This window comes from Oryza brachyantha, chromosome 5 (genome assembly GCF_000231095.2).
Source record: "Oryza brachyantha chromosome 5, ObraRS2, whole genome shotgun sequence".
NCBI classification, from domain to species: Eukaryota; Viridiplantae; Streptophyta; class Magnoliopsida; order Poales; family Poaceae; genus Oryza; species Oryza brachyantha.
In genome coordinates, this window is record NC_023167.2 from 8,040,882 (window position 1) to 8,065,404 (window position 24,523).

The 24,523-nt window shown below is 46.1% G+C and overlaps 1 protein-coding gene across 1 annotated transcript; it reads left to right on the plus strand.

Moving 5' to 3' along the window:
• The first annotated feature begins 13,518 nt into the window (after positions 1–13,518).
• On the plus strand, positions 13,519–15,996 carry LOC121054424. Its single transcript, XM_040523931.1, has 2 exons — positions 13,519–14,991; positions 15,472–15,996. Exons 1-2 carry the CDS (start codon positions 13,519–13,521, stop codon positions 15,994–15,996), a joined length of 1,998 nt encoding a protein of 665 aa, XP_040379865.1.
• Positions 15,997–24,523: the final 8,527 nt, after the last annotated feature.

Below are 24,523 nucleotides of genomic sequence, written 5' to 3' on the forward strand. Positions count from 1 at the left end.
TCATGTTTTTGATGGATTGGATTTTCTTTATTGGTGTGATAGGATGCAATCTTACATTATGGCTGAAGATTATGATGTTTGGCAAAAAGTTGCACAGCCATATGTGATTCCTGAACAGATTAACACTCCTGCTTTGAAAACTGAGTTTAGCAACAATTGTAAAGCTTGGAATATTTTATTGAGTGGGATTTCTCGTTCAGATTTTGATCGCATTTCGTATCTTAAAACTGCTAATGAGATCTGGAATGTTTTGAAAAACTTTGATCAAGGAACAACTAACATAAAAGAACTTCGTCGAGATCTTTTCAAAAAGGATTATATCAAATTTGAGATGAAACCTGGAGAAGCTTTGGATGATTATCTGGCTAGGTTTAATACAATTTTGAGTAATCTTAGATCTGTTAATTCTGCTTATGATGTTAATTATTCTCAATCTGAGATCTCTCGCCACTTTTTGAATGGTCTTGACATGTCTGTTTGGGAGATGAAAGTTACAACTATTCAAGAATCTGTTGATATGTCTACTTTGACTTTGGATTCTCTTTACACAAAACTCAAAACACACGAGATGAATATCCTCTCTCGTAAAACTGATTCTAAATCTAGTGCCTTGGTTTCTCCCTCGACCTCTTTTGATATTGGTGCTTTACCATCAAATTCTACCGCTCTTGCTTTTGATTAATGCCATGTCCGATGAGCAACTCGAACAATTTGAGGAGGAGGATTTGGCTTTTGGCTGCTAACAAAATTTCTCGAGCTATGAATAATGTTAGATACAGGAAAAGAGGAGGTCCAACTCGTTGCTTCGAGTGTGGAGCACTTGATCATATTCGTTGGCGTTGTCCTAAGCTTGGGAGAGGCAAGAAAGAAGACAATGGTGGAGACAAGACCAAGGACGACAAGCCTAAGTACAAGAACACATTCAAGGGAAGGAAAACCAAGGACGACCTCAAGAAGATGTTGGATCAAGTCTACGTCGTCTTTGAGCCACTAAGCAATGTAGATGGAGAGAGTGATGAAGATGAAAATAAAGGAAGGAACATTTCCGTGTTTGCCTCATGTCACGTGGTGAATCAGATTCAGTGTGTGAGGACAATGATGCTTTGGTGACGAGGAAGGAGAACGTGTGGATCGTGGATTCCAGTTGTTCGCGGCACATGGCCGGTGATAAAAATTGGTTCTCCTCCCTGAAACAGGCATCCAAAACTGAATCGATTATCTTTGATGATGCTTCTACTAGTGCCGTTCTTGCTACAGGTATGGTTAAGGTAAATGACAAGTTTGAATTAAAGAATATAGCTTTGGTTGAGGATTTAAAGTATAATTTGCTTTCAGTTTCACAAATTGTTGATGAGAGTTTTGAGGTTCATTTTAAGAAAACTGGAAGTAAAATATTTGATTCTTGTAGTGATTCTATGCTGAATATTTCTCGATATGGAAAAGTTTTTAAAGCTAACTTTGATAATCCTGTTTCACCTGTGATAACATGTCTGGTTGCTAAGTTTAGTAAAGATGTGATGTTCTGGCATCGTAGACTTGGACATGTTGGTTTTGATCATCTCACGAGGATAAGTGGTTTGGATCTTGTTCGTGGTTTGTCTAAACTTAAGAAGGATCCTGAATTGGTTTGTACACCATGTCGTCATGCTAAGATGGTTGCTTCTTCACATGCCCCAATTGTTTCTATGATGACTGATGCACCAGGACAGCTTTTACACATGGATACTGTTGGTCCAGCTAGAGTTGGTTGGATGAGGATGCCCGAGCTTCTACTATTCTTGTAGCTAGTATGGAGGTTCATCTTACTAGTGAGGTGGTTACTCTTACTTCATGTCATGTGGACACACCTATGTGATTGTTATGATCCTATTGGTGGTGATGCTTTTTATCTTGCTATGGTGCGTCAGGAGCAATCTATGCAGCAGGGGAATAGTATAGTGGATGAGTTATATACATAGTTATCCTCTATTTGGCATCAGTTTGATTTTCCGGGACAAGATATTTGATATATGTCGGTGTTGTCAACGTCAGCGTTCTCACATGCAGATCTCCAAACGAAGTATGAGTCCACTCGTGCCCAGTTACTTGCTCGGCACCCGCATTTTACTATCATGGAAGCTCTTACAGAGATTCGTTCTGAGGAGATTCGTCTTCGAGAGGCGGGTTTTCTACCACTTCCTTCTTCGGTGTTGTTAGCTAGTCAGACCGTGGCTTCTTCAGCTTCTTCCATACCGGTTGTTCGTTCTATAGTTTCCCTCTTCTTCATCGGCGCGTCCTACCGTCACAGTTTGCCATCTGCTAGGAGTCACCTTCACGGTGCCAATTGGGATAAAGATGGACATATGGAGTCGTTTTGCTTCAGGAAGAAGGATTTACACCGTGGTAGTTCTTCAAAGGGTGCTGGTGGTTCTTCTCAGAAGAGTACTGGAGGTTCAAATTCATAGGAACTCTTATGTTACTTCATCGCCTTACTGCTTCTGCTACGACAAGTTCTGTTGGCTCTGTGGCTCTACCTTCTACACATTCTGGTTTTGTTGTTCCTGGTTCTCCATCTTCCAGCGTTTATGTTTTCCTCTACAGGCAATTGTATTTGGTTCTTAGTGGCCTACAGAGGGCTTTGTTAATTGAAACTCAGACTCAGAATATAAAGTCCTTAGAAACTGCCTTGGTATCTCGGTCTTTTCTCCAGCGGGATCTGCTTACGGGATTACCTATGGTGATGGAGCTCGGTCTGGAAAAAGGTTGGGTTAGTTAAGGTGCATGCTTCATCTCCAAAGTTTTGATGCCTTATTATATTCGTTCATTCTCGTGCCCATTTACTTAAATATTCTTGTGGTTGTGTAATACTCTATGTAGCTTGTTAACTAGGCTAGATGTCGGTTGAGCTCAAAGCACCAACTTGTCTTCAAGCTTATCAAATTGTTAATATTCCTTTGAGTGATGACCTCCTTGATTCTTCTCTCATGCCACTGCCAACTATCCATCATGTTGCCTCGCTTTCATACCAACCGGTTGGGGTCTCCTTGTAAGTGTAAACAATATGGTCAATTTACCATTTACCCAAGATTATTTTTCTGTTTCTGTCAACATAATAGTTTCTTGCTCGTACAGATCGTTCAAGTTTTTAGACCAAAAATAGAATACTGTGTGATATGGGAGCCTATTTAGGTTATTACTCATGCTTACGACTACGGAATGGGTTCGCTGCTCTTTTTTCCAATTGTTGAATTAGCATGGATGCCTGTTATCTCAGCCATGCAAACCAAGGTTCTTTTCTACAGGGCATTTTCTAGGCAATTGCAGATCCAACCTTTTATTGTAGGGAAAACTAAACGCAGGTAACTGATGGTTTCGTTTGGATGCGATCTGGAGTTGTAAATATGATCCATTGGTTGGTCAGGATAGTAATAATTATCTCCCTGTGTACATATTATACGGTATAATTAAGGTGATCCATCATTCTTTGGCCTATAGAAAGTTTACAGATCTAACATCTCAAGTGTGATCTAGACTTGGTTCTATCTCCACAAACCATTTGTGTTACAAGAGAATTCCGTGGTGTTGCAGTTGAACTAAAGTTATGCTAGATTATGCAGTATCACGGATATTTGCTTTCTAATAACTGTACACCTGTTGTTTGATTGGGGGATTTCAGCATCAATTCCTCGTGTTCTTGGAGCAGCTTAGTCTATCTTCTGCTTGCTTTTTTTTTTCTTTTTGCTATGTATGTCGTGGGGTATGGGCATTATGGGAGTTCATAGGACAAATATTTCTGTAGGATGGTTCTCTGAATCAATTCGCGTAGTGTTCTCATTTGTTCTTTTGCGCCTGCGAGCTATGAAAGGTTTGATTGTTCTACCAGAGCAACAACAATAGTGTAACTTTTCATGCCAATAATCAGATTGTACTAGAGCTAGCTACTAGTTGTCTACTTTATTAATCAGTCATATTATTGATTAGCGTAGTAATTAGTTTTTATATGCCTGGCACGTACACCAATGACGGCGTGTCGTATGTGCAGGTGTACTGTCCCAGTGGGGGATGGTACCCCGTCCTCTAGCTTTTCCCTTTTTTAATTCAAATCCAGTTACAATAAAACGTAAGGATAATCAATAGAGGCATAGAGCCGCTATAAATAAAGGGGTTGAGCCTTAGAGATATATACTTCAGATACACACCTTGATACAATAAAGTTAATCTACTTCTTCCAATGACTTTGTTAAGTTGGGTTGGCCAAGCAGCGATCCGATCAACAGCAAGGCAACAGAGCGGCGGTCGGATCGGCACCAAGATGGTGATTGAAATTAGTCGTATTGAGAGCGCTCCACAACTTCAAGATGTTCTTTTTATTTCAAAAGAAATTTGCTTTTTTCTTAATAATCCTACCATTTACCCTACTAATAGGCTTGATTTGTTTTCTTAAAAATTAAAATACATCCATTTTTTAGTTTCTAATAATAACCAATACATAGGCCACGTTTGGCACCACCATTTTCTTACCCAGGTTCCTTGTTTCTTTGTGCACTCGTTTCTCGAATGGCTAAACGACGTTTTTTTTAAAATTTTCTATTAGAAAGTTTCTTTAAAAATCATATTAATCTATTTTATAATATTTATAACTAATAATTAATTAATCATCTATGTTTATCACGCCGGATACTTTACCTCCGACCGAAAGCAGGTATAATGCTAATGGCTCCCATAATTTCGCGTGCCACGAAAAATTCATATAAATCTCTCCATTAAGTTGCGGCACCAACGGCCGTCGTTGCTCCTCCGGACGCCGAGAGAGCGCCAGTGAAACCAGCGGCATCGTCACAAAACACACCCACACCCAAGCCTATGTATGATCTTTGTGTTTTGCCCTCTCTCTCTTTCCCTGTTACTCCCTCTATTTTTTTGGTCATTAACTGTAGGTCTATGTTAGATTATTTGTCTTATTTAAAAAAATTATAACTATTATTATTTTATTATGATTTAATTTATTATTATAGGAACTTTAAGCATGACTTATAATTTTAATTTTAATTATTTTAATAAAATAATTACATGAATGGTCTAAACACATATTCAAAAGTTAACGGTGTTGAATGAAAAAATTCGGAGAGAGTAATTTATGTTTACTATGTGATACTTTGTTTCAGACATTCGGTCATGACTGATGTATAAATTTGGTCCGATGCGCTTTACACTGCCTTGTGAAGGGATTATTGATTCATGAATCATGATTCATCAGGGTAAAACTGCATTATGGCTTCTGTTGAAATATAAGCACATAATAATTTAATTTATCACATAAATAAATCATGACACTATATAACGAAAGCATGACAACACATGGATCAACCAACATAAACAAATTTAATTTAAACATGTATACGAAAAAGCTACAAACGAATAGATTAAACAGATGCAGAACTAGATTAAACATAATTAACTTGTACCAAAAGTTGTTTTGAGGAGAATTGAGCGCAACACGGACGAATCGTGGCGTAGGATGTTGAAGACGGCGAGCCGTAACCGATCAATGAGGAAGATGAGCCGTTGTGGACGAACAACAAGTAGTCGCGCGAAGCGCTTCCCAAAAACCTTATTCGCCCTCTCCCGGTGCAGGACCTCACAAGGGCGACGGTTCTGGAGACCTTCTCTCCCGATCGCCGGTGCACGCCGATGGAAGGGGTGGAGTAAATGACGGTGGCGACGCAGTACAAAGAAAAAAGGCAAACCCTAGATTGTTTTCACATGTGTTTGCGAAGAGATAGCGGTTCGGTATATAGGAGATGATCAATGCCTACCATATCACAACCGAACCAGATAGGCCACGCGTAACCTATCCGGACTCTACACTATCTCACGCATGGAAAGATCCGATAAGTTTCCAAAACTAAAACTGGAATTTCCGTTTATCACAGCAAAAAAACTACAAAAGGAAGCTGCATTTGCGCAAGCACGAGGAGCCAATTCTGACGGACCATTCACGCGCATGTCGTGCGCGCGCGCCACCCCACCAGAGCCCGAGCCAGGCGAGGTGAGAGAGCGTACGCGTGTGTTTCTCTACTTCTTTCTTGCTCAGGTGCCTAGAGAGCACTCTCTTATTTAAGGAGGTCTCACTCTCATAGAACTAGTAAGGTAGTACTAAAAGGTTCACATGTATGCTTCCATGAGGTGCGCTTTTGTGATTTTTCTAAGAATTAATCTATATGGGCCTTAGCCCATTAATCAATTCCTAACAATCCCTCACCAAATCTCAAAAGCCATAGAGATTTGTCTGTCCCAATGTACTATTTGTATACCAGTATTACGATGGAGACCGGTTAAGGTTGAACATCCATCTAGAACTCTAAGGTACACTTACTCACAACTTGAATAATGGACTATACCTTGAATTGCAAGTTTGGTGCAAGATGGTTTCACTCAGAGCCTTGACTGATACTAGGCTGCCAGTAGCCTACCCCGTGGGTGGAGCCTATAAGTCATACTCCATGGCCTATTCATGAGCTTCCTAGAAGATTCACCTAAAATCTTCATAGACTACGACTACCCAAGCTGATATATGTGTGTTCTTTCAAGATTGCTCTACAGGATAGTACCTTCGCTAATTAAAGCCAAGAGAACACATTAAAGCATTGCCAACCTGTCTTGTAGCAAGAGAGTATATGCATCTTCACTTAGAGAGAGTTTATTATTTAAGAATAATCTCCTCCAGTTAACTAATGAGTTGTTCTTCCCAGGTCCTAATTCGCGGGATATCCGATCACATAGGTTGGGTTGCTACCATAGATAACTCATATGAGCCTCATACCCATCTTCTTCGATACAGTGTCTATCTCGTTCCGTGATAGCCCCTTAATAAAGGGATCTGCTAGGTTTCTAGCTGTTTGGATGTAATCCAACATCATAACTCCAGAGTTTCTCAATTTCCTAATAGATTTCAATCATCTCTTCACATGCCTAAACAATTTCATATATATTATCCTTAGAAGTGTTCACCTTAATAATCACAGTTTGATTGTCACAGTTTATTAGGATAGTTAGCATAGATTCTTTTTAACAATTGGTAGATCCATTAGTAGATCTCTCAACCATTCTGCCTCAACTGTAGCAGTATCTAGTGCCGTAAGCTCTGCTTACATGGTTGATCTCATCAAAATGGTCTGTTTGCAAGACCTCCATGAAACAACACTACCACCTAGTGTGAAGACATATTCACTAGTGGTTTTGATCTCATCAGCATTTGAGATCCAATTTGAATTACTATATCCCTCCAGCACTACAGGATATCCAGAATAGCTAAGTCCCAAGTCGATAGTACCTTTTAGATAGCGCATAACTCGCTCAAGCGATTGCCAATGATCATCTCCCGGATTAGAGGTAAACTGGCTCAACTTGCTCACAGCAAAGGAGATGTCAGGCCTAGTTGCACTAGCAAAGTACATGAGTGAGCCAATTGAAGGTGTATCTAGCCCTTAAAGCGGATTTTGGATGATTAATGACAATCCTAGTCAAAGCATGTGTGTACTAACCGCTTGTGATTGCAGAGAAGTAAGCGAAGCTTTATTCGTGCTCTATTGTGAAAGGTTCAAGATTAGACTAGGAGTGACCCGCTAAATGAAAAGCGAACGGATTTGAAGCCTTAGAAATGCGTTCTTCTCTTTCGCTTTGAGTCATAGGATAATCCGTACTATTACGAGGGGTCACCTAGTCAACACATGCATCCGTGAGTGATTAGTGAGTGTTAGAGGCTAGGAAAGAAAATTTCCAGAGAGCCTGGACCGGACAAACCGGCCCCAGGCAGCTTCCAGAACCCAAGTGTGGGCCGGACGGTCCGGCCCCTGGGCCCGGACAGTCCGGCCCATGTAACTTTATCCAACGGCTAGCTGACGTTTGACAGCCCTATATAACCCACCTCGGAATTCTAGTCGTTGGTGAGGCTTCCCGTTAAAATCATAGGGTTCCTAGGCTGGTTCTAGCCCTCTCCAAGTCTCCCCCACCAATCCCAACACCTCTTAGAGTGATTAAAGAGAGAATCTAGCCTAGGTTGTGTTAAGAGGGATTAGTGTGTGACATTGAGAGTTCTTGAGCCTTCAAGAGAGTGATCACTTGATCTTGAGTGACCAAAAGGATGCATGTGGAGACGTGGAGAGGCTTACTCTTGGAGCTTGAGCTCCTAGACGGATAGGCGTCGCCCGCAAGCCTCCAAGCTTTGTGGATTGCCCGGGATCAAGTTTGTGAAGGTTGGCGCTTAACCTCCGCAAGGAAAAAGGCAAGTTCTCTAGTGAATTCTTGAGCTTCTTCTTAGAAGGTTGCAGGGTAGAGCAAATTGCATCCAAGGACTAGGCAAGAGGTTGACCTTGACCTTGGTGGTCGATCAAGGACTTGCTAGTGCCTAGGAGTGAATTCGGAGACCCATGTCGATCTTGTGTGAAGAAGCCAAGAGAGGAAAAGGATCGAGAGAGATCCCGTGTCACGCCCGGAGTTTCATCCCAAGCCTAAATCGTAAAAAGAAATTCGTAAATAACAATTGGCTTAATTAACTCAGGAAAAATCCCTCTAAAAAGAATTAATTCAATTAAATCGAGGCTCGCAAATCGACTAACTGGATTTAAACTCAAATTGCAGAAGTATAAAATTTGGCCAAACAAAATAATTTAAAACTCCGCAAAAGTGGGGTTTTCCTTTTTCCCTCCTTTTTCCTTTCTTTTTCCCTTCCTTCTCAAATTGGGCCGAAGTCCAATTTTCCTCCCTTCCTTTTCTTTTTCCTTTTTCTTTTTCCTCTCCTCCTTCCCGGGCCGGCCCAGCCGAGCCGGCCCACCTTTCCCCGCCCGGCCGGCCCACCTGAGCCGGCCTCCGGCTCCGGCCTCCGGCCTCCTCCCGCGCGCGCTCCGCCTGGGCCGTCGCCCGGCCCAGCTCGCCAGCTCGCGCGCCGCGCTCGCCCGCGAGTCTGCGCCGCCTCCCTCCTCTCTCTCGCGCCACTGACAGGTGGGTCCCACCTGTCAGCGACCGAAACCCCGTCTCCGCGCCAGCCCGCGCCCGCGCCGCGTCGCGCCAGCCGAGTCCGCCGCCGCCCCGAGTTCTCCGCCGCGCCGCCGCTGCAACCACCGCCGCAACCGCCGCCGCCGAGTTCGCCGCGTCGTCGACTCGGTCTCCACCGGCCGCTCCGCCCTAGCTGGCGCCACCACCTATAAAATCCTCACGCCGCCGCCCCGCCGCCACTTTCCCCTCTCCGCCCGAAGCTCCCCTCCGTCGCCGTCAGCCGCCGATTTCCCCGTCGGCCGTTGGACGTCGCCGCCCACCCGCGTCACCACCTCCGCCTCGGCTTCGCCGACCTTCCACCGGCCCTCGTCGCCACCGGTGGTCGCCGAGCTTCGTCGCCGCCCCTTCGTCCCTTCCGCCGCCGTGCCCCGTCGTCTCGACGCCGTCGGCCGATCTCGCCCCCGAACGTCGCAAGCCGTCGCTCGTCCGCGTCTCCACCTCTGCCTCATCCTCGCCGACCTGCTGCCGCTCCCCGTCGCCACTGGTGAGCGCTCCGCTCCTCTCTCCCTCTTTCTCCCCTCTTCGCCGCCGCTGCCGACCTCCCCGTGCAAACGGTAAGTGCTGGTCGCCGTCCGCCGCGTCACCCGCTTGTCGCCTTCTCGTCGTCGTCGTCACGCCGTTGTTGCCGTGCCGTTCGCCATCGCCGCCGTGCGCCACTGCTCCGGTTGCGCCGCTCCGGTCGCGTCCGCCGCTCAGCCGCCAAGCTGCGTCGCTGCCTGGCCGACTCCACCTCACTCCTCCCTCGTGCTCCCGCCTAGCTCCTCTGGCCGCACCCGCTCGTGCCGCCGCTCCGCAGCGCCGTCGCGCCACCATCGCCTGGCGCCGACCGATCTCATCGCATCGGCCGTCGTCGCCGCGCCACCCCGGTGAGCCCGCTCCCCTCCCTTCCTCTGTTGCTTCGTGCGACCGCAAGTGCGCCCCGCCGCTCGCCGTCGGCCGACGTCCTCCGCCGCCACCCGATCCCGCGAGCCGTCGTTTGGTGTCGGGCGCTGCCGGCGCCCGCCATTGCATCTCCGCCCTTCGCCACCATCGTCGCGCGGCCACCAAGCCTTCGCTGCCGGCGCCCGCCGTCGCCTCCACCTTCCGGCGCCATCGCCATCGCCCCCCTCCACCTGCCGTCTTCGTCCGCGCCGCGCCGTCGCCGTGGTGGCCCCGCCGCCGTTTGAGCGCCGCCGAACCTGGCGCGTTGTCGCCGCCTCTTCCCCGTGCCGGCGTCCGTCGCCGTCTTTCCCTCCCGCCGCTCCGAGCCGCGCCACCCCATCGCTGTCTCCGCTCCTCCGCGCCGACTCGTCGTCGCCGTTCTCGTCACCACCTTCGCCATCGCCGCCGTCCCTGTCGCCTCGCGCCAGCGCTCGCCGACGCCGTCGTCGCTCTCCCGTCGCGCCGTCGTCGTCATCCTCCCCGAGCCGCCGCTGTTCTCCCTTCGTCGTCGCCACTCCTAGCGCCGTCGCCAGCTCTCGCGTGGCCACCCACTGGGTCGCCGCCGTCCGCCGCATACCCGCCGGTCCGCGCCGCCGTCCGCCGGTCGCCGCCCGCCGCGCCGTCGCGCCGCGAGCCGCGAGCCGCGCGCTCTGCTCCCTTCCTCTCTGTTCCTCTCTCGCTGACAAGCGGGACCCACTCGTCAGTCGCCACCCCGCCAGCCCCTTCCTCTCTCTCCTCCCCGGGCCCGCGTGTCAGCCGCCCATTCCCCCTCTCTCCCACTGACAGGTGGTCCCCACCTGTCAGCCGTCAGTACCCTCTCTCCTCGCTGACGTCAGCAGCCCCATTAATTGCGCAATAATTGATTTAGGACTTTTCTGTTTAGCTAAAAAACCCAGAAAACTTCTAAAATTCATAAGTAATTCATCTAGTCTCCGTTTAGGTCCATTCAAGTTTCATTAAATCCAGAAAAATGCCAAGAATCCATTAAAAATAGTTTCTTTCTCTGTTTCAGTAGTTTTTTAGCCTGTTTTGTTTGTTTTGCCTTGTTTGTCGTAGGTTTTGACCCCGTCGCAGCGCCGTTCGTTCTCGAAGTCGTCGCCGAAGTTCCTCGTGGGTCTAAGCAAGGCAAGTGGCACCCTTCTTTGATCATATTGAACCTATGTTTATAAAATCCCCCGCTTTTACATTCAAACATGCATTGTTTTATGCAAACCTATTTATTGTATTTATCTATTGGGCAATTACCAATATATCCGTTGATCCCCATTTATTATTGTCATCCCAGGGTTAATTTGACTAGAATTAGGGTTAGTCAATGCTTAGCCATGCTTAGTTCAACTAGCTCACCAATTATTATTTAATTATTGTTGCACTTTGATAGACCTTCAATGGTTGCTATCATTATTAATCTCCCGAGGTGGATTAATACAACTAAAATATTGCTTATGGTGGGCTGTGGGTGCATGGTTTTGAGAGTCGTGCCCATGGCAATTAAGGACCGGTTCTCAGGAAACCCTGAAGGTCTTACACGTACTAACCACAAGCCAGAATGGGCAACGGTGAGACTCGTAATCTAGCTTGTCCCTATTCGACGTACCCAGGCAAGGGTAGGCGTGATGGAGTATGGACGGGCAATCGTGGTGTAACGAAAGCTTCTCCTGCTTCCGGATCTACCAAGGCACAAGAGGGGACTGCCCGACTTGGTGTAAAGGAGGGGGTGAAACCTGAAGTGTGGTGCGATTGTCTAGGGAGGGCTAGGTGAAAGGTCTTATCATGGTTTCCGTACTGAGGTATCGTGGTGATACGTTGGGGCATGGTAACATGCTTGGCAGCCATGTCTTGTGGGTAAAGTTGTACACCTCTGCAGAGTAAAACTATTCGAATAGCCGTGCCCGCGGTTATTGGGCGAACCGACAGACTCACTGGGATTAGTTGAACCTCTTTAATAATTTTATTAATCTTGGAACTGGTTTGACCCTGCGCAACGTGGTGTAACGTTGGCAGCGGTTTGGGTCTGTCGCAACGTGGTTTAACGTTGGGCAGAGGGTTGACCCTGTCGCTACGTGGTGTAACGTTCGACAGTGGTTTGGGCCTGTTGCAACGTGGTGTAACGTTGGACAGTGGATGTTTATTTTAAATGTTTACTTTTCTTTTATTTCAGTCTATTTTATCTACTGTTTTGCTAAATTACTGCAGCTTTGTGCAATTTAACCTTAGCCTATCCTTGTTACCCTGTTGCATTCATTATTCTCCCTCTCTTGGGTGTTACTTGTTGAGTACGGTGGTTTGTACTCAGCCTTGCTTACTTTTTCCCCCACCAGAGCAAGTGCCAGAGCCTGTGTCAGAAGAAGGTTGTTCCGAAGGTTGAAGTAAGGTTCAGTCCGCCGTCGAGAGTGCCTGTGGTGTGGAGCCGTCTTCACCAGCAGAAGCTGAAGATTAGTTGGTCTAGTCTGGTTTTCCTTTTCCGCTGCATTTCGATAGTTTATTGTTTTTATTTGTTTTTAAGTCGTGGAACTGTGTATTAATTTGTCATAGTGTGTACTCGGGCTGATGCCTGGACCGAGATTTAATACATGCTATTGTTCAGAAATTTGGTGTAAATTTCTGGGCGTGACATCCCGCTCACTGGAGCGCCTCAACGGAGAGTACGATCGAAGGATCCGAACTTCGGGTAAAAATCTCTCGTGTTCATATTTGTGCCTTCCTTCGCTTTTCGCTATTTCTATGTTCTGTCTGAGTTCATTTTCAACACACACACTACACGTTCACAGGAACCACATCAAGAAAGGAGGACTGAAAAGTCCTCTCTTTTACTGATCGGACGGTCCGGTGCTCATACTCGGACAGTCCGGCCAGAGGCCTCGGCTCAACCCGAAGGCCCAGACCGGATGGTCTGGCCCCTAAGCCCGGACGGTCCGGCCCTACTAACCGCTCCAATTCGAAAGAATTTTCAGGTCGCCTATTCACCCCCCTCTAGGCTATCTCCCTGGGATTTCAATTGGTATCAGAGCAGGGTCTTCTAAAAGGCTTAAAAGCTTGAAGTGATCCAAAATGGGAGACAAGACTAGCGGACTTCGACGAGTGCCAATGAAGGAGAAGGAGACAATTCATCGCAAAAGTCACATTCCTCCAAGAAGGGAGCTACTCTAAACTCAACCCTTCTCCCTCTACTAATGTGTCTTTACTTTCCGATCGCCCCCCCTTCTTTGTGGCACTTACTATGGTGCATGAAAGCACAAGATGAAACTTTACTTGATCTCTTTGCATCCAAGTGTTTGGAAGGTTGTGGGTACAGGTATGAACGACGTACCGGATGAAGGAGAAGAGCCTACACCTACACAAGACCTTCTCATCCACCGCAACGCTCAAGCAGCAAGCGTGATCCTCAATTCCTTGAGCCTGGAGGAGTTCAACAAGGTTGATCAACTTGAAGAACCAAAGGAGATATGGGATACTCTCCAAGTGGCTCATGAGGGATCACAAGGAGTTTGAGAATCAAAAATCGAACTCCTTGAAGGGAAGCTTGGTAGATTTGTTATGAAAGATGATGAGACGCCGCAAGAGATGTATGACCGGATGATGGTCATCGTGAACAAGATTCATGGCCTTGGGAGTAAAGACTTGACGGATCACATGGTGGTGAAGCGCTTGCTCCGAGCGATAGCACTAAGGAATCCCACCTTGGTGACATTGATTCATGAGTCAAGCGGGTTCAAGAGGATGTCCCCAAGTGATGTGCTCTCAAGAATCATCTCCCACGAGCTCCTTGAAGAAGAAGCAAAAGAAGTGAAGAAGCTCGCCTCGTCCTCCGCTCAAGCCAAGAACAAGGAAGTGGCCTTCAAGGCAAAGAAGTCCACCTCTAAGGCAAGGGAAGAAAGCTCAAGTGACTCGGAGAGTGAAGATGAGGAGCTTGCTCTTTTGGTTCACAAATTCAAGAGCTTTCTCCGGAAGAAGAGCTATGGAAGAAGAGATGAAGACAAATCCAAGCAACAATCCAAGAAGGCATGTTATGAGTACAACAAGGAATTCGGGCACTTCATAGCGGATTGTCCCAAGCTTGCCAAGAACAAGAAAACCAAGCCTAAATATTTCAAGAGAAGGCCCGAAAGGGCACACATTGGAGAAGAATGGTTCTCAAACAATGATGAGGACAAGAAGGAAGATGAGCCCAAGGCAAATGGTTCTAAGAGTGGAGGCGTCGCCACCGTGGCTATCTCTTCATCAAGCACGGAGCGGCTCTTCCCCAACTTGAGCGACGACGACAACGACCACACGCCTTTGTGTCTTATGGCACAAGGGCGCAAGGTATTCCTTGCCCCTAAGCATAGTGTTGATACTAGTGATGATGATGATGTAGATCATGATGATGACAATGCTATGCTTAGAAATTTTAGCAAACCTGCACTCATTCATATTGCTAAACTCATTAAAGTGCTAGAGGAAAAAGAAAATTCGCTTGAGAGGCAAGAGGATCTTCTAGTTCAAGAGAGAATGAAAAATGAATCTCTTGAAGGGATCCTTGCCAAAAATGAGGATGAAATGGATGATTTGTCTAAAGAACTCATGCTAGCAAATCAAGCCATAACCAATCTTAAGGATGTCAATGGAATTCTTGAGGAAATTATTGTGTCCATGAATTTGGGGCACAATGGTCTTGAGAATGAAATTGATAATCTTAAGCACAACCTCTCCAACTCTAAAGACAACACAATAGTCAATATCATACTTGAATGTGAGAAATGCAAAACTATCGACTTAAATGTTGCTGAGACTAACAATGCAGCTCTCAAAGAGTTGATGAAGGAGAATGAGAGGTTGGAGACATTGGTAAAGTTCGCATGTATTCGAACTTATCAATCCAAGGAAGTCCTCTTCAAGACTATTACCACACACCACAACAAGGATAGGCGTGGTCTTGGGTATTTCCCCGACACAAATTCTAGCTCAAAAAGGGTCATGATTAATGGTAAATCATGCCTAGTATTTGTGAAGGAAGGGGAGTCCAAGAGTGAAGAGGAAGGTAAAAGAAGCATTGAGGTCAGGAAGGCCAGATAGGGTCGGACAGTCCTGCTGAGGCCCTCTGTCCAGCAGAAAGGCCAGGCCGGACGGTCCGGATCCAAGGGGCGGACGGTCCAGCCCAAGCCCTCTGCCCACTAGAGAGGCCAGGCCAAACAGTCCGACCAGGGCCGGCCAGTCCGACCAGACCTCTGTCTGGCAGAGAGGTCCGGCCGGACGGTCCGACCCCTAGGACCGGACAGTCTGACCTCAACAGGGTGGGAGAGACAAGCAAAAGCCGACCTCAACTCATGAGGATCCGGCTGAGCTTAGACTTCTCTATGGCCCATACGAGATCATGAAGAACAACCGTGGAAATGTGGTTGCTCTCTTCATTGGATCCAGACATGAGAAGCGAAGGGCAAACTTATGGATTCCAAAAGATTTGATTGACATTGTGAAGGGACCCAAACTTAGAAAGGTTTGGGTACCTAAATTGCATGCTTGACCTGACTCTTGTAGGCATACTCCTCCGGTGGCTCAAGTTGGGTGATCGATAGCGGATGCACTAATCATATGACCGGAGAAAGAAGTATGTTTACTTCACTCAACAAGGACGGCAGAGATTGCGACGACATAATCTTTAGAGATGACAGCAAAGGAAAGGTAATGGGCTTAAGTAAAATCGCCATCTCCAAAGACCAATCCCTCTCCAATGTTCTTCTTGTCGAGTCGCTTAGCTACAATCTACTTTCGGTTTCTCAATTGTGTAAACTTGGATACAATTGCCTTTTCACGGATATAGATGTCACCGTCTTTAGAAGAGATGACAAATCGGAGGTGTTTAAGGATAGATTAAAGGGAGATCTCTATCTTGTTGACTTCAACAATGATAGAGTGAATCCTGAATCTTGCTTAATCGCCAAATCGACTCTTGGATGGCTTTGGCATCGTCGCCTTGGTCATTCCGGAATGCGAAATTTGTCAACTCTTCTAAAAGGGGAGCATATTCTTGGCATACCTAATGTTTCCTTTGAGAAAGATTGAGTTTGAAGTGCTTGCCAAGCAGGGAAACAAGTCGTGACGTTTCATCCTTCGAATAACATCATGACAACTACAAGATCGTTGGAACTATTGCACATGGACCTCTTCGGGCCAATAGCTTATCTAAGCTTGGGAGGTAACAAACACGGTCTAGTAATTGTTAATGATTTTTCTCGCTTCACTTGGGTTTTCTTTCTCTATGACAAGAGCGAAACTCAAGAAATCTTCAAGAAATTTGCCAAGAGGGCACAAAACGAATTTGAAGTGAAGATTAAAAGAGTTCGGAGTGATAATGGAGGATAATTCAAGAACACCCAAGTTGAAGACTTCTTTGAAGAAGAGGTAATCAAGCACGAGTTCTCCGCTCCCTATGATCCCCCTCAAAATAGGATTATGGAGAGGAAGAACCGGACACTCATTGAGATGGCTCGTACAATGCTTGATGAGTACAAGACACCGGATGTCTTTTGGGCCGAAGCTGTCAACACCGCGTGCCACTCCCTCAATCGTTTATACCTCCACAAGTTTCTCAAGAAAACTGCATACGAACTTCTAATCGGTAAAAAGCCAAACGTATCCTACTTTCGTGTCTTTGGCTGCAAATGCTTTATTCTTAGCAAAAGACCTAGATCTTCTAAGTTTGCATCCAAAGTAGATGAAGGTTTCTTATTAGGATACGAGGCAAACGCGCGTGCCTATCGGGTCTTCAACAAAACCACCGGTATTGTTGAAGTCTCAAGGGATGTGACGTTTGATGAAACTAATGGCTCTCAAGTGGAGCAAGTTGAAGTGAATGATGCAGGAATTGGAATCTCATGGGAGGATATAAACAACAAGGCAATTGGTGACATAAAGCCCCGGGAGGTTGAGGAGGAGCAAGAGCAAGAACAAGACGTTCAACTAGATTCCTCAACCCAAGATGATCCCGTACAAGTTGATGATGATGGTGGCAATAAAGACCTTGAGGATGGGATTGATGCCATGGGCGCATGTGAGCAAGAATCGGCTCCCGCCCCCACGGTGCACTATCCTCGAATTCATCAAACCATACAAAGGGATCACCCGGTGGACAACATACTTGGTGACATGAGAAAAGGGGTAACGACTCGATCCCGAATAGCAAATTTCTATGAAAATTACTCGTTTGTCTCATCTTTGGAACCAGTGAAAGTGAAAGACGCGCTTGGAGACCTGGATTGGGTAATGGCAATGCAAGAAGAGCTCAACAACTTCAAGAGGAATGAAGTGTGGTTTGTTGTGGAAAGGCCCAAGCAAAATGTCATCGGGACCAAGTGGGTTTTCCAGAACAAGCAAGATGAGCATGGAGTCGTCACAAGAAATAAAGCACGGTTAGTGGCCCAAGGTTTCACTCAAGTCGAAGGACTTGACTTCGGTGAAACTTTTGCGCCGGTTGCCCGCCTTGAGTCCATTCGCATTCTATTAGCTTATGCCGCTAACCATGATTTTAAGTTATACCAAATGGACGTTAAGAGCGCCTTTCTCAATGGACCAATCTCTAAATTGGTATACGTGGAGCAACCGTCGGGTTTCGAGGATCCAAAGCACCCCTACCACGTCTACAAGCTACACAAGGCTCTATATGGGCTCAAGCAAGCACCAAGTGAATGGTATGAGTGTCTTTGCGATTTCCTAACTAAGAACGGTTTTGAAATCGGGAAGGCCGACACTACCCTCTTCACCAAGAAATTTAAAAATGATTTGTTTGTATGCCAAATTTATGTCGATGACATAATATTTGGCTCAACTAATGTTTCATTTAGTGAAGAGTTTAGTAGGATAATGACCAAAAGGTTCGAAATGTCCATGATGGGGGAATTGAAGTTCTTTCTCGGTTTGCAAGTAAAGCAACTCAATGATGGCACGTTCATTTCGCAAACAAAGTATTTGAAAGATGTCCTTAAGAAGTTTGACATGGACGGTGCCAAGCCTATCAGGACGCTAATGCCGATAAATGGACACCTTGACCTTGATGTTAATGGTAAGGAGGTAGATATCAAGGTATATCGCTCAATCATCAGCCCCCTCCTTTACCTTTGCACATCTAGACCCGACATAATGCTTAGCGTATGCATGTGTGCTCGTTTTCAAGCCGCTCCAAAAGAATGTCATTTGGTGGCCGTTAAGAGAATCTTAAGGTATTTAGTTCACACTCCAAACCTAGGGCTTTGGTATCCTAAAGGGTGTAGTTTTGAATTAGTGGGCTATTCCGATTTGGATTATGCCGGGTGTAAGGTTGATAGAAAAAGTACCACAGGAACTTGTCAATTTCTTGGGCGGTCTCTAGTCTCATGGTCATCCAAGAAACAAAACTCCATAGCCTTATCCACCACCTAAGCCGAATACATAGCCACTGGTGCGTGTTGTGCCCAACTCCTATGGATGAAACAAACTCTCCAAGACTTTGGATACACCATGACTAGGATTTCCCTCTTTTGTGACAATGAGAGTGCTATCAAAATAGCCAACAATCCGGTCCAACACTCAAGAACCAAACATATCGATATTCGACACCATTTCTTGAGGGGCATGAAACCAAAGGAGACATCTCCCTAACCCATGTGAGGACCGAACACCAACTAGCCGATATTTTCACCAAGCCCTTAGATGAGAAAAGGTTTTGTGAGTTGAGAAATGAACTACATATCTTGGATTCTCGCAACATTGCATGAAAACTGGCTTAACTTCTCAATAGTTAAGCCAATTTCATATACATGTTAGAACAACATGAGTCTTCGTATTTCTAGAGTTCAATTCTTGTATAGAATTGGTCTTAAGTACCAGGAGAAAGACTCAAACATTCCCTCTCAATACAAAACTTCAAAATCCTTGATTTGTGAAAAATATTGTAAAAATCTTGTGTGATTTGCGAAAACTCATTTTCTAGATTGCAAAAAGGTTGATTTTTGGTTGAGGATCATTGTTATGTAATGTTGATTGTGCTGGTCCTCAAACAAAGTCAACACCTCTCGTCGAGTCTCGCTTCAGCTACCTTGAACTCTACCATGTCTGCTTAGACCGGACTGTCCGCTCCCCAGCCGACAGTCCGACCGAAGCTCTCGGCCTGCCTGTTCTCAGGCGGCCGGACGGTCCGGCCCCCAGGGTATAAATACCCTGAGAGGCCGATTCCAAGTCAGTTTCTCCCCTCTCACTCTCTCTCTCTCTCAAACCCTAGCCCCCAGGGTGATCTTTCATTCCCACCGTTGAATCTTCGTCAGGTTCCACGTTTCTCCTTCCCTTGGAAGTGAGGAACTCATCCCTACGCCAAGGATCGACGACTTTCAACTCAAGATCATCATGACTCGTGGAAACAGCAGCAATGTGCCGAAAAAGCGACGCAAGAAGCGTCAAGACCCTGTTTCCACTTCCACCGAGTCAGATGGAGACAACTCCCCACCAGTGCAATATCCAAGGGGGATAATTGGCAAGAAAAAGGTTGATGAGGTTGGAAAGAAGAAGGTTGATGAGGTGTCACCTCCAAGAAGAAGAGGGAAGAAAACTGCAAACCGCCGTCGTCGAAGTGGCGGTATTCGCATTGAGGAACCTTCTTCTTCTCCTCCTCCCACATGGCCAGCTCGCCGTCCTTGTGATGCTCAAAGGCCGAACCATGAGGAAACGGAGGGCACTATCTCTTTGGTTCCAAGGGTCGTACAAATATGGACCCCTGGACATGAAACTCCAAGGCGAAGAGTGGACTATCTAAAGAATATGGCCGGGGCTAGGACTAATAGAGGAAAGGCCCCGGAAGCTCAGTTTGAATGCAACTTGGATTATTGGTTTTACATCGATGTTCAGGTTGATTGGTATAACTCCGTCTTTCTGGGTCGCAAGAAGCCTGTCATCACTGAAATAAAATGGAACTATTGGGAGTTTCTCAAGAAACAGAACAGTGTGGTAGCGAAGACAGTAGTCCGCATGTGTCATGAGAAGCATGTGGATACACTCATGAGTCTAGAGCATGCTTGAAGTGCAGAGCTTGTTGGGCAGTTCTATGCAACTGCATACTTTGAGTACACTGAGGATGAATCTGAGCAGCAGATTCGGTGGTTAACAGAGGCATGTCTGCAGTGAACATGTCTGAGTTTGCTCAAATTCTAGAGCTTGATGAGCATGATCTCACCAGGCCAAGTCTCCATGATGAGCCTCTCCCTTCTTAAGACATCATCAAGAAGCTGTATGTGGATGATGCTCGTCAGATACGTCTTGGGACCACCAAAGGCCTCCTTCCTCACTTTGATCTTCTTTTGAGGCTGTTCAAGACCACTCTAGCTCCTAAAAGTGGTGACAAATCAGCCCTCACTACTAGGCATGCTGCTTTGCTCCTATGCATGCGCTCAACAACTCAGCCCTTTAGCATCATGAAATACATTTGGAATGAGATCCAGGCCATTGTTCTTGATCCCTCCAAAGGAATGTCTTATGCTCTCTTCCTTCACTTGATGATTCAAAGAGCGACCGGTTTCTTCATTAAGGGGGAGTGTGAGCAGTATGCCTACCGTCCAAATATTCCTCAAGCTCCTAAGGTCACCGGTTCAAAGGGACGTCCAGCTGGCTCCTCCTCTCAGCCGCCTCGTGCCTCCTCTCCATCTTCACCCATCAAGAGGGCGCTTTCAGTGATATTCGGCATTTGCAAGAAAAATACCATAAAGATCAAGTCAAATGAGCGTAAGCTCAATCAGATTCTGAGAGCCAGCGGGAATGAGATTCCACTGGAGTCCGAGGATGAATAATACATTGATCCTTTTGAGGCCTATGCAGCAGACCAAGCTGCTAGAGCAGCCAGTGCTTCCTCCTCTCGCATTCCTGAAGAAAGTGAAGAAGAAACCGAGAAGGAAGAGAACGAGGAAGCCGAAGGAGAGGACGACGACAACAATGAGGACAACAATGAGGATGGCGATGATGATGAGAAGGAGGAGTGATCCCCTCATTCCACCCTACAATGCTACCTTTTTGGTGCCTTGATGCCAAAGGGGGAGAAGTTGTAGGGAATTTGAGAGGGGTCATTTTTTCTTTCACTGCTGACAGACAGTGTCGACCGGACTGTCCGTCCTGGAGCCGGACAGTCCGGCCTCCCCCCTTCTCTCCAGCTCAACCCTCCTATCTATCAGACTTTATTTATGTTGAAGTGTCGTTGGGTTGTAATGACTGTTTTAGCTTCTAGCTCGTCCTTTAATTTTCTTGCATGTATGTGTGAATGATTGTTGAACCTTTATTTGGCTATGTGTTGTTTAGACTTAATCATTATCTACATGCTTGTTTGTGTTGATGGCATTTGTCTAGGGGGAGCTAGGTCTTATTATTCTCTGCTATTATAATTGATTTCACACGATTTGAAGAGTATTGTCATCAATCACCAAAAAGGAGGAGATTGAAAGTGCATCTAGCCCTTAAAGCGGGTTTCGGATGATTAATGACAATCCTAGTCAAAGCATGTGTGCGCTAACCGCTTGTGATTGCAGAGAAGTAAAGCGAAGCTTTATTCGTGCTCTATTGCGAAAGGTTCAAGATTAGACTAGGAGTGACCCGCTAGATGAAAAGCGAACAGATTTGAAGCCTTAGAAATGCGTTCTTCTCTTTCGCTTTGAGTCACAGGATAATCCGTACTATTAAGAGTGGTCACCTAGTCAACACATGCATCCATGAGTGATTAGTGAGTGTTAGAGGCTAGGAAAGAAAATTTCCAGAGAGCCTGGATCGGACGGTCTGGCCCTAGGCAGCTTCCAGAACCCAAGTGTGGGCCGGACGGTCCGGCCCCTAGGCCCGGACAGTCTAGCCCATGTAACTTTATCCAACGGCTAGCTGACGTTTGACATCCCTATATAACCCACCTCGGGATTCTAGCCGTTGGTGAGACTTCTAGTTCAAATCATAGGGTTCCTAGGTTGGTTCTAGCCCTCTCCAAGCCTCCCCCACCAATCCCAACACCTCTTAGAGTGATTAAAGAGAGAATCTAGCCTAGGTTGTGCTAAGAGGGATTAGTGTGGGACATTGAGAGTTCTTGAGCCTTCAAGAGAGTGATCACTTGATCTTGAGTGACCAAAAGGATGCATGTGGAGACGTGGAGGCCTATTACTCTTGGAGCTTGAGCTCCTAGACGGATAGGCGTCGCCCGCAAGCCTGCAAGCTTTGTGGATTGCCTGGGATCAAGTTTGTGAAGGTTGGCGCCTAACCTCCGCAAGGAAAAAGGCAAGTTCTCTAGTGAAATCTTGAGCTTCTTCTTAGAAGGTTGCAGGGTAGAGCGAATTGCATCCAAGGACTAGGCAAGAGGTTGATCTTGACCTTGGTAGTCGATCAAGGACTTGCTAGTGCCTAGGATTGAATTCGGAAACCCGTGTCGATATTGTGTGAAGAAGCCAAGAGAGGAAAAGGATCGAGAGAGATCCCGCTCGGTGGAGCGTCTCAACGGAGACTAGGATCGAAGGATCCGAACTTCGGGTAAAAATCTCTCGTGTTCATATTTGTGCCTTCCTTCGCTTTTCGATGTTTCTGTGTTCTGTCTGAGTTCATTTTCAACACACACACACTACACGTTCGCAGGAACCACACCAAGAATGGGGGACTAAAAAGTCCTCTCTTTTACTGACCGGATGGTCCGGTGTTCATACCCGGACACTCCGGCCAGAGGCCTCGGCTCAACCCAAAGGCCCAGAACGGACGGTTCGGCCCCTGAGCCCGGATGGTCCGGCCCTACTAACCGCTGCAATTCGAAAGAATTTTCAGGTCGCCTATTAACCCCCCTCTAAGCTATCTCCCTAGGATTTCACCAATGATTTGAGAATACTCAAGTTGATTCCTAGGTTGTTTCTTGTTCTTGCGAAGCAACAAGCTAGGATCATAAGGAGTTGGAGAAGGTTTGCTGTCAATATAGCCGAAACGATTCAAGAACTTCTCCACATAATGAGATTGCGACAATGTAATCCCATCATCGCCCTTAATTAGCTTAATGTTTAGAATAACATCAGCTACTCTCAAATCCTTCATGTCAAAATTTAAAGACAAGAATGATTTAACCTCTTTAATCACCTCAATGTTTCTCCCAAAAATCATTATGTCATCAACATACAGGCATAGAATAACTCCATCGCCCCACCATGGCGATAATATACACACTTATCTGCCTCATTAACTACGGAGCATGCAAATGTTAGTGGTGTATCAAATTTCTCATGTCATTGCTTAGGAGCTTGTTTCAGACCATACAAAGATTTTAGCAACTTTCACACTTTACCTATGACCCTCAATACACAAAGGTGCCCCGGATCCACATGGCCCACTCCAAGGGGGCTTGGACCTGGGGTCTGAGAGGCAGCCACCTTCTCAAGAGGGCTCGAGCCATCCCAACCCCTTGGGCCCTTGGTCGTCGCGTTAAGCGGCATGTGGAACTGGGGGCCTGGCACGCGACGCCTTGTTGCCGCATTTAATGCGTCCTACCACCCGCGTATCGAATTTAATGTGACGTGCGAGTGGCGTGGTATGCCATGCCCAGAAATTCTTCACACGAATTTCTGAACTTAATTGTGTGTTAAAATTCCTTGTCCAGGACCAACTAGGGTAAAAAAAGACAATGTTGATTACATTATCATCGTTCTTAGAAACAACTGAAAATAACACTTAAACTAACGAAAATGTAGCGGAAAGATAACGCAGACTAGCACTAGCGTAGCACGGCTCCAATCTACAGACAACAACTTTGACAGCGGACAGCTTACTCCTGAAAGTCACCTCTATCGGATTCAACCTCTAGCTATGAAGGGGGGAAATTACGCAAGGCTGAGTACAAACCACTGTACTCAACAAGTAGTATGGAACAGGAGTAATAAATGATGCAAAGGATCACAAGGGATATGGTACAGTTAATTGCAATAAAACGACATTTAATAAATAACAAAGATTTAAACAAAAGGTAATAAATAAGTAAATAACATTCGTAAAGTACTAACATCACTGTCCAACGCTACGCCACATTGCAACAGGCCCAACCACTACTTAATGTTATACCACATTGCAGTAGTTTCAAGTGAAAGCCAGTTTACTCAAGTCATCAAAGGTTCGACTAATCACAGTGAATATGTCAGTTCGCCCCATGACCGCGAGCACGACTATTCGAATAGATTTACTCTGATAAGAGGTGTACTATTGTACCCACAAGACACAATCCCACTACACTTGAACATACGCCGACATACCACCGTGGACTACCGGATAGGAAACTGTGATAGGACCCGTTGCATAACCCTCCCTATTCAATCGCACCACACTACAGGATTCGCTCCCCCTTTAAACCAAGGCAGGCAACCCTCTCTTGTGCCTAGAAAAATCCGGAAGCAACATAGGTCATCGTTACACAACGATTCCCATCCATACTCCATCACGCTCACCTTAGCCTAGGTACGTCGAATAGTTCGAAATTACACTTCAAATCCCACCGTTGCCCGTCCTGGCTTGTGGTTAGCACTAAAATAAATTTCAGGGTTTCCTGCAAATCGGTTCTTAATTGTCATGGGTGCGACTC